Source organism: Cupressus sempervirens, chromosome 2 (genome assembly GCF_028749045.1).
Source record: "Cupressus sempervirens isolate cs-2001-9-10 chromosome 2, ASM2874904v1, whole genome shotgun sequence".
Lineage (NCBI taxonomy): Eukaryota > Viridiplantae > Streptophyta > Pinopsida > Cupressales > Cupressaceae > Cupressus > Cupressus sempervirens.
In genome coordinates, this window is record NC_143119.1 from 510,583,557 (window position 1) to 510,595,881 (window position 12,325).

The following is a 12,325-nucleotide window of genomic DNA, read 5'->3' on the forward strand; positions in this document are numbered from 1 at the left end:
TGTAAAGGTTGGAATATAAATTAATTATAAAGCGTCAATCATTAAAGAAGAATGAGCACTAGCCATGCAGATGCACACCTTGTTATTGAACTGGCCTGCATCACAAACTGCAAGTACATTTTCCACATTGCCAACTAATTCTTTAGGTATATTGCAAACCTGCTTTCCTCTTAGGCTGCACAAATTTCAAGAGATGCAACATAAAACTTGTCATTATGGTATGGTGTGCAATGTATATTAAAAAAAACATTGATCTCCTTTTTGTTGAATTTTGAACATCACATGGCCATGACAGAAAGATATGAATGCAAGTGATATGTCATGATGCAAAACAAATCATTTCTACTATATGTGGAACACAATTCAGTTTTTTAACTTATTGGATCCCAAAGTTGTACAAGTTTACTTCTAGCTGTGGTTCTTCATTATAACCCCAATCTTTTATTATTTGTTATAAATGTATACAAGTAAAAACATGCTTGGTTTGGATTGGTGAATGTTAGACATTTTATGATATTTAAGATGAACAATTAGGGTACGTGTTATTAGTTATTTGTATCTAGTATGATGGTAATCCTATTGTAATATCCCCTTTTGTATAGTATGTCAATAAATAAATGGATGATAATGTTAGCCTACTCTTCTACTTTTTCCCATTGGCTAAAGAATTAAAATAAATGGGATTTGAGAATAATTAAAAAAGAGGCCAAAAAGCTAAAGTTCGATTTAAATTTATCTGATTAATCCATAGTTCTTTGTGGGACCAATTCAAGTTATCCTGCAAATTGCAAATTGGGATTGACCTGTGATTCTTCCAATATTTTGCTGCAAATTGTTGTGTTTGATCTAGGTTGATTGACTGAAATTTACAGATTTTGCAATTTTGGCAGTGGATTTTGCAATTTTGGTGACTGTCATTTTTTGTGTTACCTGTCCAGCTTAGATGCTTATCCTGTAGGGATCCACAAAGTTGACGGTTTCCACAGTCCTCTGCTTGCTTTCTTCAGCTCACAGTTCACTGTTTCATTGGGTTGCTTCACAGTTCGCTGTTTCATTGGGTTGCTTCACGGTTTATGGAGGATAAGCCTAGCCCAAAATTAATTTACCATAGAAGAAAACCTTCTCAGATGGATTTTGCTGAAAGGTTATCAGCATTGGAGCAAGAGAATAAAAAACTCAAGGAATCCCTCACTTCTCTTACGATTAAATATAAAGCACTCGAACTTCAGGATTCCACCATTAATGCTGAGGCATTGGACATCAAACAGCATCTCGATGAGATATCTATTCATGCTACAAAGATTAAAGCCATTAAAGAGATGCAAAATGAACTCCTTAGCTGTCATAATATGCAGAAAAGCAACACAGAAAGACAATTAAAAACATGGGCAGAAGTTTGCAATAACATGAATCAACAGCAGTAGCAACTTTCGTTGGTTGGTGTTGAGGAGCTTGTGTAATCCAAGTTATCAGAAGAATGGGCAAGGAGAGCTAGGGAACTTAATCTGAAAGTTTGTGACCTCCAATCCTCTACTACTGAACCAGTTGATAAGGCATATGCCTTCCTCCACAACCAGCTAGAGCTTTTTAAATTCTCATCGACAGAGCATGGATAGGGTATGACCATATTTTTTATTAGATTTCTTAATACATCAGATAGGCTGCAAGTTTTAAGGGCTCATAGAAAGCTCTTCCCTTTACCATCTAAAATCTACCTTGATGAGGATCTCACCAAGTCACAAGTTACAGAGCTTAAACATAGCCGAACCTTAGTGGCTACAGCCTGCTTGGAGGGTAAATGGGAAGTTATCCGCAACCTTAAGGCAATTATTAGAGATCATTCTCCGCATCGTTAGGAATGTAGGTCAGCTCCCTAGGCCAAATGACGCTCATCGATGGGGACAAGGTGGGGAGGTTCAGTTACTCCTTGATTGTGCATTGTTGGAACGGTAATGGCACTCTTTGGTCATTGCCTGGTCTTTTATGGATGTCATTGGCATTGCAAATGTTATTCTTGTTACAAAGACAGATAAGAGCCCGACCTGTCCTCTTCCCAAGATTATTGGGTATCAATTGCTTTCAACTCATTGGGATGAGGTCAGATTTTCTGGGGGTGTTAAAGGTTTGAGTGGGGTTGACTACCTCATTCGTAACTACCTTGTCAGCATGACAACTATTATATATTTTGACAACCTTGCTAGATTCATGTGGGTCCGCATCAAAAGGCAAACTAGACAGAGATCTTTTCATCGTTGTTTGTTATTTCCTACCGCCTACTTCTTATGCGGTTCACAGCCTTGAGGGTACCCATTTGATGACCTCAATGACTGGACTGACAAATTTTCACCTTTGGGGAACTTGCTTTTCAAGCTCCTTTTCATGATCGGCGGACAAACTCCCTATGTACTTATGAGTCAAGCAGTGATACGATTGGCTTACAATATTCCTCTAATGACATCGATGGCCCCCTGACATGGTATGGTAAACACCTCCATCTCTATGAGTCGTCTTCTCTCATGGTTCTTAACAGGCTCCCTTGCTTCCCCGGCTCGGAGTTGTTTACTTGCTGGCCCCATTGTGGCGGTGCTTGTATTGTTGACTACGTCCATGCCTACACCTCCCTCATCCCCTTCATTAGCCAGATCTCTATCTCTAGCCTTACCATTGGCTGACCACTTGGTCCTTAGCCTCACCTTGCGTGCCCCTCTCTTCACCCCCCCCCCCCCCCCCACCCCTATCCTCTCCCCTACCCCTCTACGTTGCCCTCACCTACCCGCACCACCTTTTCCTTTGTTGACGTTGATCATAACTTCTTCATCAACCACCTCAGATGCGCTCTTCGAGCCGCTCCCTTCACAAACCTATCTTGTGCTTCCATTATGTTTGATCTCATCTCGTAGCGATCCAGGAGTCTATCGTCCTCTCTTTCACGCAATCCTCTTCCCCAGTTCTTGTCCCCAGAATCGCTAGTTTCATGACGGCTAAAAATCCTTCCATCGCCTTATCGTTCCATCTTTACCAATCAGCATCCCTCCTTCCCCCAAATTAGGCTCTCCTACCATAGCTTCCTTCATTGGAAGAAGCGTCCTTTCTACCTTGAGCAATGTCGGTCCCTCACTCTCCCCTTCGGACATCCCTGAAGCACTTCTAACGCACGCTCTTTCTCCACCAATCCACTTTCCCCGCTGACTTGGATTTGAGCTTCCTTATCTCCTACATCGTCACCTTCTACAACATTCCTACTCAACCTCCCCTTTGCATCCCCACCCCCCACTACAACCTCTTTATCATATCTATTATTATCGAGGTCATTAGAACCATGAGTTGTAGTAAGACTATAAATGACAAAGGGTTCCCAACAGAGCTCTTGAAGCTAGAGATTTTTGTTCTTGGTTCATTTCTTGCTGATCTCTTCAACAGAGTGGTGTGTATTGGTTTTTCGCCATCTTGGTCTCACCATATTATTCACCTGATGCACAAAGCTTGGCTGACCTCTAATTCGGGTAATTACAAGACCATTTATGATTGGGCATACCTTTGCCAAATTCTATGCCATAGTTTTGCATATTACTCTCATGAGATAGCTACACAGATTAGGTAGCAGGGCCAAAGGCCAACCTGGTTTTAGAATAGATTTTCATACTACGGACCACATTTTCACCCTTAGGACCGTCACTAAGGAGGCTCGACACTGCTTGGTGAAAGTCTACTACTGCTTTGTAGACTTTCACAAAGCCTTTGATTCTTTCCCCCAGTCAGTGCTACTTCAGAGACTTAGAGATATTGAGGCCTCCGAGAATCTGCTCGAGGCCATCATATTATGAGAGGGTTATTGGTCACATCAAGACTCCTCTAGGCTTCTCCGATTTCATTTAGAGTTCTATTGGGGTCAAGACAAGCTGCCCACTTTCTCCTACACTGTTTGGTACATACACTGATGAGCTCGAGTCATATCTAAGGAGCTTCTACCTTCCCGAGGATGGGTGTTATCTTCACCAAGTTTTAATTTCCATCCTTCTCTTTGTTGATGACATGGTGCTCTTGTTCTCCTCTCCCAGTGGGTTACAACATCTTTTGGACGCGTCGGCCTCCTTTTGTGATTCTTGGCAACTAGTGGTTAACTTGGGTAAGACCCGGGTTATGGTTTTCAACTACTTGAAAACCTCTCATCTCCACTTCTTTTTTCAAGGGACCAAGATTGAGATGACATTAAGCTACACATATTTGGGAATCGGGTTTTCTGGGCTGCGCTTTAGTCTAAGACTAGCCATGACGTCGTAAGTCAACAAGGGGCTAGGCCTACTTGCTTTACTTAAGAGGCAATGCTTCAAACACCACTTCTATGATACCAAGTCTAATGTGTATACTCCCTAGTTAGACCTATTGTCCTTTATAGCTCGACCATATAAAGGCCCTCCCTATTGGGCACTGACTGGGCTTCGGTGGAGAGGATTTAGATTGTTCTTCTTTGGTGCCTCATCTACTGTCAGCCAACTACTCCTACTAGTATTATCTTGGCCAAGTTTGGTGATCATCCGTTCAAACTTTGTATGATATTTGATCTGGTTTGGCAACTTCACAGTCTTAGGGGCTTCGCAAACTCTATTGATGGCAAATCCCATTATTCCTACTTGGTGTACAATTCCCCTCAGCTTCGATTGCAACCTCAGACCCCACTAGTCGCACTCAATGCCAGTATGCTCAAGACTCCAATCTCCTCGCCTCCATGGGTATCGATATTGATCGCCTCCCTCCCTTTCAATACTCCCTTGATGCTCCCACTCATCTCCTCTCCCCTCAGTTGGAGTTGAATCAGATTACACACACATGCACAATCAATGACAGCAACCCTCCTCTCTCTGGTGATGCGACCAAACTTCTCTGCACACAGATAGTTATACTTTGGTCTAGAGCTACTTTTTGAGAACTACGAACCGCTAGTTTCGCAATTTCAAAATATCTTGTATAGGGTTGTTTCTCTTTGTTTACTTTTTGCTTTGTTGATTTCCTTGCTTTCGCACACTGTTTGGTTGTCTTGTTGCCTTCTGGCCTCTGTTTGTACTTTCAATCCCTTAGGCATGTTTGTGGTCTCTTGTTAGACATTAATATCTTATCTTATCTAGGAAAAGAATTCATATTTGGGAATGTGAGTTGGGAAATGCCTAAAATCAAGGCTATTTGGGGAGGATCACAAATTTCTTGAGAATAAGATAGCTTATAAAGAATTCTGGCATGTTTCTCAACAACTTTATCAACAAAATGATCTGGAATGTTTTTATAGAACTCCAAGTTAAGTGATCACAATTAGATGGTGATTTCTCTAATATTCTAATGTAAGCAAGCTCCATGTAAATAGAAAGAAAATCCATAATGATTGCACAAGGTTAGAATTATAAAATAGGCTACATTTTGTAACGCTGAGCATTATTATTAAAAGGTGATTTTCTTTAAAAATATTCCAGGTCCAAATGTGTGCAAAAGGATTCAAGGCGAATTCACACAAGATTCACAGTACTTTATAGGAGGTTTGCAAGAAAACAATATATTATTGGTTATCCAATTTACAAGTAACGAACATATTTTCTTGCAATATTCTCAAACACCATCCAAAAGAATATCAAGTGTTGATTAAGGGATACCTTTTATGTTTTTGCTTAGCAAAAACATTAGGTACTGAATCCTTTCACTTTTATATGTTTGACATTTTGTCAAACAATTTGCATGAAACTAACAAGCTGGTTTCACCAATAATCTGATTTTCCAATATATATAAAGCCATACAAAGCTTGAAGTACAAATTACTGAATCACACCAGTCACAATTATCTCTTCTCATTTCAATACAAGTAAAGAACTAAATGCAATAAACATCTAAGCCTGATAGAACGATTTTTACTACAGACTAAGAACCTCGAATGAGATCCCAGGGTATAATAGAGCCCTAAAAATGAATCGCAGCTCTTAGAAATTGAATATATCCTGCTGCCAATGCATGTAATCTCGAATAGAACACTTCCAGGTCAAGACAGGCCTCTTTTCTCTCTAATGCTGTCTTGAAAATACCTACGATTACTTTCTCTCTCTCACATGACTCCTTTAAGACCAATTGCTGCCTTAATAATCCCATATGCAGACTTAAATGGTTGGGAGAAATAGTATTGCAGTCTGATTGTAATGTCCCCACTTTTGGCGAACTCCTGCAGTTGATTCAGTCAGTTCATAATAGCAACCCTCCTAAGTTGAAAGGGTGATTTGAGGATCTCAGTTGTTGACCTACCATTTTTATTAAGTCTAATTCAAGCAGTTGTCATATTTGGCAGCACAGATGGTGGTGTTGGCAGTCAGTCATCGCTGCAATAGATGGAGCTATTTATTGTACAGGTAGACATTAAAGGCATTTGAGAAAGGATTATGATCCGGTTTCTTTCCATACTCATCAGTGATTTAAATCTGTGGATCAAAGTTGCCATTGTGAGGCTGCTATCATCACAATTGAGCAGCGGTTGGTGTTTTAATTGGGTAGCATGCCTATCAAGAGGCCTGCGTATCAATTTGGAGGACAGCTTTGAGGTTTAAGAGGCCAACGTTTTATATCTAGAGACTTGTGATTTGCTTCCTAGGACCTGCAAATGAGTTTGAGAAGCATGCGTCCAAGTATTAGTGACTGGCATTTCACCTTTAGGGCCTACATTGTGTTTGGAAGGCCAGCATTAGCCAACTAGAGGCCTGTGTTTGCATTCAGCAGTCTGCAAATATCTTTGCCACACCTGCAATCCAATTTCCAGAGTCAGGGTTTGTGAACAGGCTCGAGGGACTGTTTGGAGCCTGCGTCTTCAAGTGTCAGTTTGGAATTTGGGGTACAACATATGATTCCACTGTTAGACAACCTCAGTAATGTGAGGGGATCGTTCTTCACAATATCTTCTCATGCGATTCTTGTGTTTTCTTTCACAAAAAGAAATAATTCATCCATGCCAGGTTCCATTTCAAGTTTGATTAAATGATGTAATTTGCACATGTGTAATGTGGATGGTTTAATGAAATTGCAATTAGAGCTCTATTATTAGAAAACTGTTTGTCATTCAGCACTTTTATTACTTCCTTGCATATTTTCCACAATTCAAAAACTAAAAAAGCATTAAAATCTGTAAAGAAATTACAATACCACAATTGTTCAGAGAGATTTTTGTCCTAGGCTTATCACAGTATTAGCATAAATCTGTTGGCCAAGTGTTTGATGAAATGTCAAACTTTTGATTTGTGAAGAAACTTGAAGATTAGTTTATACTTTATAGCTATAGTCGGACTAGGGTTATTATAGTGGTATCAAAGCGATTTTTTGTCAGCCTAAACGAACTGGACTAAGATGACTATTTGATCAGTGCACAATTTCAGAATTTGGTATTCACTGTTCATGGATCGAGACAAGGTTTATTCTGGGTAGATGCTATACCCAAAGAAATTGCAGGGAGCAAACAATCGCTCAGATGGAAAGCATGGAAAGTCTTAAACAATATCAATAAAAGATGGATGCATGGTTTTCAGCTCTGGTAAAAATTATCATGGCAGCTATGTACATGGCTTCAATTTTTATAGGTCTCTAAGAACGCAAGGAGTTAGCATGTATGTTGGTTCTAATTTGCATGACAGCAATGAAGATTTTTAGCATGGTGATGATATTGTGGTAGCTATTTATGCGTAAGACACTACATTCAAGTTACTGTTAAGTACCAGAATTTGCACCCAGTACTGAACTGAAAAAGTTCAGTAACTCTGACATAACATGGGAATCACTTCTTGGTGGGACAAGCAATTGAAGTGAAACCTCCGGTCTCTAGGCCGGCTCCTATTGAGTATTCAGTGACATTTCCATGGACCTAATCTAAACTTGTGGGAAAAGGGGAGAAATTACTGAAAATAAAGCTAAAACCTATAGTCTAAACTAAGAGATGGGTGATACACCAAAAGTGATATGAAAGTTTGGGTACAAATGACAGAGAAGGACTATTCAGCTACTTGAAGTACAAACAAAACACTTCTTTTCTGTAAAGATTTACATAAGTAATTTGTAATAAGGTTTGAGGAAGCAATTAGCAAAAGGAGGAATACAGATGCCTCTCTCTTACCAATTTCACCTTAGAAAACAAAGATTGCAACCTGCAAATAGACTTACTCCTCTACAACTAGGTGTTGGAATGAGACAAAAGAATAAGGAACAAGAACAATTCACTAATTGCTTTATCAAATCATTCCGATACTACACACAAAATTGGAAAAAGAAAGAAGGTTCAAAAATTGACACAAAATAGCATAAACACAACTGCTGTCACTTGTATTAAACTTCCACAGTGAATTACAAACTTCTGCAAATAAAAATTAAGGACTCAAAACAGCCACAAAAACTTCTATGCATAATCAGAACTCCCTCCTAAAAAAAGTTCAAAATACTAAATACAAACCCCTTAGGGTCGAAATCAAGAAATAAGGCTACAAAGAAGGAGTCAAATCTTATCAAAAAAGATGACTCACTGCCTCATAACCCTACTAAGTCAAAACAGAACTTATGACTCACTCTTAACTGCCCTCAAAAGACTAAAACAACCAATAAAGACCCCTCAACTGCCATCATGAAGTCATATTCGACCCCCAGATTCCCTCCTAAAAGGACTCCTAATATTTTCAAATTGACTCTTTCATTAAAGACCATAAATATGGAGTCAAACTAGTCACCTTCTTTTTACATTAAAATAGAAAAAAAATATTAAATGATTTATAACTACATCATTTAAATATTTTTCCTGTACAATGATATAATTATGCAAAAAGAAAAAGAAAATAAACAAAGACTCACATAAAACCTAAGGTGAAAGAAATAAATTCCCCCCCCCCCCCCCACACAACATAAATACGAATATTTCTCAAAAGGGATTAAAATCCCATGCATAGCCAGCGGACTTCAAAACTAATGAAAAATGGAAAAGGGCACTATATGGTTCTAATACCCTAAAAAGTCTTCATTTTCACATTTGCATTGTCGGTGAAGAATCTGGAAGGTCGACTAGGGTTTGCTGGTTTTTGTGGCCACCATGCAAAACTTACTGGTTTTTTTTTTTTTGAAGGTTGAAGCCGCCATTGCTGGGTAAGCATGATTGATGTCATTCTTTGTTCATTCCTTGATTAAAACTGCTGTTGCTTCTGGGTGCCTTCGAAAACTTATGAGAAAATTTATTGTTTTCCCATTTTGTGTTGGATGAGCTATTGCTGTTGTCAAAATCTGGAGTTTTTTGTGAATTTCCATTTCAGTTTTCTTTGCTGAACTGAAAAATTTTGAGCCACCTACAAGGGTTATTGTTTTTGGGCTTCAATGCTGGCCGCCATTGTTGAATCTTAATCAATGTTATCATCCTTCATTACATTTGCTTCAAATGCGTGCAATGCATTGTTGTCTGTAGTAAAAGAATATACGGAAGAATGTGAACCCAATTCTTCTTCTTGTCGGTTTTCCTCGTGAATGGATTCTTCCCCATGTTCTTTGAATTCATCCTCCATAGTTCGCACCATGTAGCTGTGGAAGTCATATATAACCTGTGGTTCATAATGAACCCCACCCGCAATGCCTTGTAGTCTTCCTTTGTTATAGATCTGAGGAATTGGCGTGCAAAGCAAAGCTCTCAGCTCATCCCTGTAATTTCTGCAAACATCTATATTTTTGTCGCCCAAGAGGCATGCAATAGCTAGACAGTAGATCACATGCTCCAGTCGAGCTTTCCTGCAATAAAGAATCGCTAGCGCAAGATTAATTCATATGTAAATTAACAATCATTATTCCATGTGATTCTGCCTTTTTCCTTTGTAACCTTAGTACTTCAACCTCCTCCTCTGCAGGTAGTTCTTCCATCTCATCCTCAATTCAACCTACCTTCTACCTCAAATACTTTGCTTGCCTTGCAATTTTTTACGGATATAACATACAATTGGCATACATGTGTGCCCTGACACTTGTAAAATGTAGATGAACTACTAGTACTGCTGGCCATATTATACCCCTTTATGAATTGGAACCTGTCTTGGAATCAACTTCAAATTTAAATGCCGCAGAATTGGAACAACTCCCATCAGTGTCCAAAAAGTATTGACTGCAACTCTCATCCTTCCAGACCAGATTTAGCAGAGAAAGGCCCAACTCATAATGTGCATATCTATTGCTGAAAAGAAATCCATCCCTGACATAAGTCAGTGAACCATTCTAAGTAGCCTGTAATCTTGCCCGATAACATTCATAAATAGGAGCAACATGGAATTGATACCAATGGTATATGGAAGGAGCCTCACAAGCCCCTGTTTGTTTTGTGTTAATAAACCTAAATTGCAATGGTGGGCATCTCATCCATTGAAGTCAATAAAGACCCCTCAACCATAGCCTTCCCATCTTATCGTACTCAAAGAGAACTTGGACCTTTCTATTAGAATGTGAATTCCTCAAAGTCAAGAACTGAGCCACCTCCTCTTGATAGGATGTGAAATAAGAACAGCATGCTGGATTGGGTGCCAGCCACCTTGGATAAATAAACAAAAATATATAGGTTTCCACAGATTTGCACAATAAAAACTCATCATCTTCTAAATGCATCAATGAATAGTTAGTTGCAACATCTTCAGCCACGTTCCCATTTTCCCAAAGTGTAGACATCATAAACATAGTCATCTGTTTCACTAGTCTTTGACGAATGCAGCTGAGCTTCAAACTCAGCTGTAACAAAAAGTAGATATTCTCTCATCAAAGGCAGATAATTACATAACACTTGATTTTCATGTAATGTAGCCGCTTTTAGCTTTTTCTTGGCTTGAGGAATTTGAGCCCATTTCTTCCTATATCCCTATGATAACCATCAAGACAAACATTTATGGGAGCTTCACTAATTGCTGAATTATTCAAGTTTAATTCATCTTGTTTTACTTGCTGATTTAGACATTGTGTGAGTTACAGCAGTGATAATGACGTTCACTGTGATGCAGATTTGAAGCTTGCTCTTTTGTTATAGAACTAAAAGCTCTTTGTTTTTACTGTTACTACTGCATTACCCTCCATTTTTGTGATATTTGAAAGAGAATTTCATGAGGTTTGAGCACGGGCTCGTGACACTCATAAACTATCCTTCTATGATTTGCACCTGCCGCTTGTGAAATCAACATGCTTGTACACTTAGAATACACTTTACTGTTTTTGATATGTATTCAAAATAAGAAATATATAGCATGTGGGTACATAGTTGTAGGTAATTAGCCATTGCTTAGATCTTTTCAAGATCTAACTCCATTTTATTTTCTCATGCAGGAGAATGGAGACCGTAATCTACCAGACCGAGGGCTGGACCAAGAGCATCATCAAAGATTATATAACCAGTCAAACGCTGAAAAGGCAATGACTGGTTACCTCTGACTCTATCTTCCTGTGTTGTATTTTTCTTGTTCTCAATATGTATGAAAGATAGTAGTTAGACTCACAGCTTGTGTGAGACTTTTCATTTCCAGCATTTTTCCATTCATTTCATAATTTGTAAAGCTGAAAATTGTACATATCAGTTGATGATTTATACAATGACCATTGTATCTCCTTTTGCTCATGATTTTTATATGATTGCAAAATGATGAAATGTAAATGAACAGAAAATGAATGATTTGGATGTTTCTACAAGGTTTCTATTAAACTAAAATTCCAGCATGTGTAGAATTTTAGGAACAAGTACCACATGTCAATGCTGATGTGTTGGACACATTGGACAAAGGGTGTGATTGCAATTCATGCCAGGATGAGTCAGATGATGTAGTTGTTGGCATGAACTCTCTAGATCATGCATTTGATGGCGATGCAGTGATAGTAGAGGTAAGAGTGTGTGATGATAATGTCATATCAAAAGCTACTTCCATAATCGATGAGCCATCCAGTTAGGTACTTGGCAGCAGTACCTTATATGTTTTAGTGTGCGTTGTTGATAGTACACATGTTATTGATTTTGAGGTGAGTGATGTAGAGACAATTATCTTGTTATAGTACAGATCTTGAGATTCACTTTATGGACAATCCTTGTTTGAGATGGATTCAGCATGGTCTTAGGACAATCCACGTTTTGAGGTTGATGTTGATCACTCACCTGAGTGGAGATAGGCTCACTTTCCACCATCTGTCGTTGGTAAAATTGTGTATCAGCCGACGGGGCCCTTCGAGAAGGTTCTTTTTATGTAGTTGATGGGCCCTTTGATAATTGTCATGTAGCTGACGGACCCCTTCGAGAAGTATTTATACACCCTTTTGGGTCATTGTAAAT

General features: G+C 38.9%; 1 protein-coding gene across 2 annotated transcripts in view; it reads right to left on the reverse strand.

Annotated features, from left to right (window-relative positions):
- LOC149573218 (pleckstrin homology (PH) domain-containing protein) overlaps positions 1 to 12,325 on the reverse strand; it is a 380,091-nt gene that overhangs the window by 232,113 nt on the left and 135,653 nt on the right. For both annotated transcript variants that reach the window (XM_089814397.1, XM_089814396.1), the window contains exon 20: positions 79 to 175. In XM_089814397.1, coding sequence (XP_089670523.1) covers positions 79 to 175 — 97 coding nt within the window. The remainder of the gene's footprint in view (positions 1 to 78; positions 176 to 12,325) is intronic.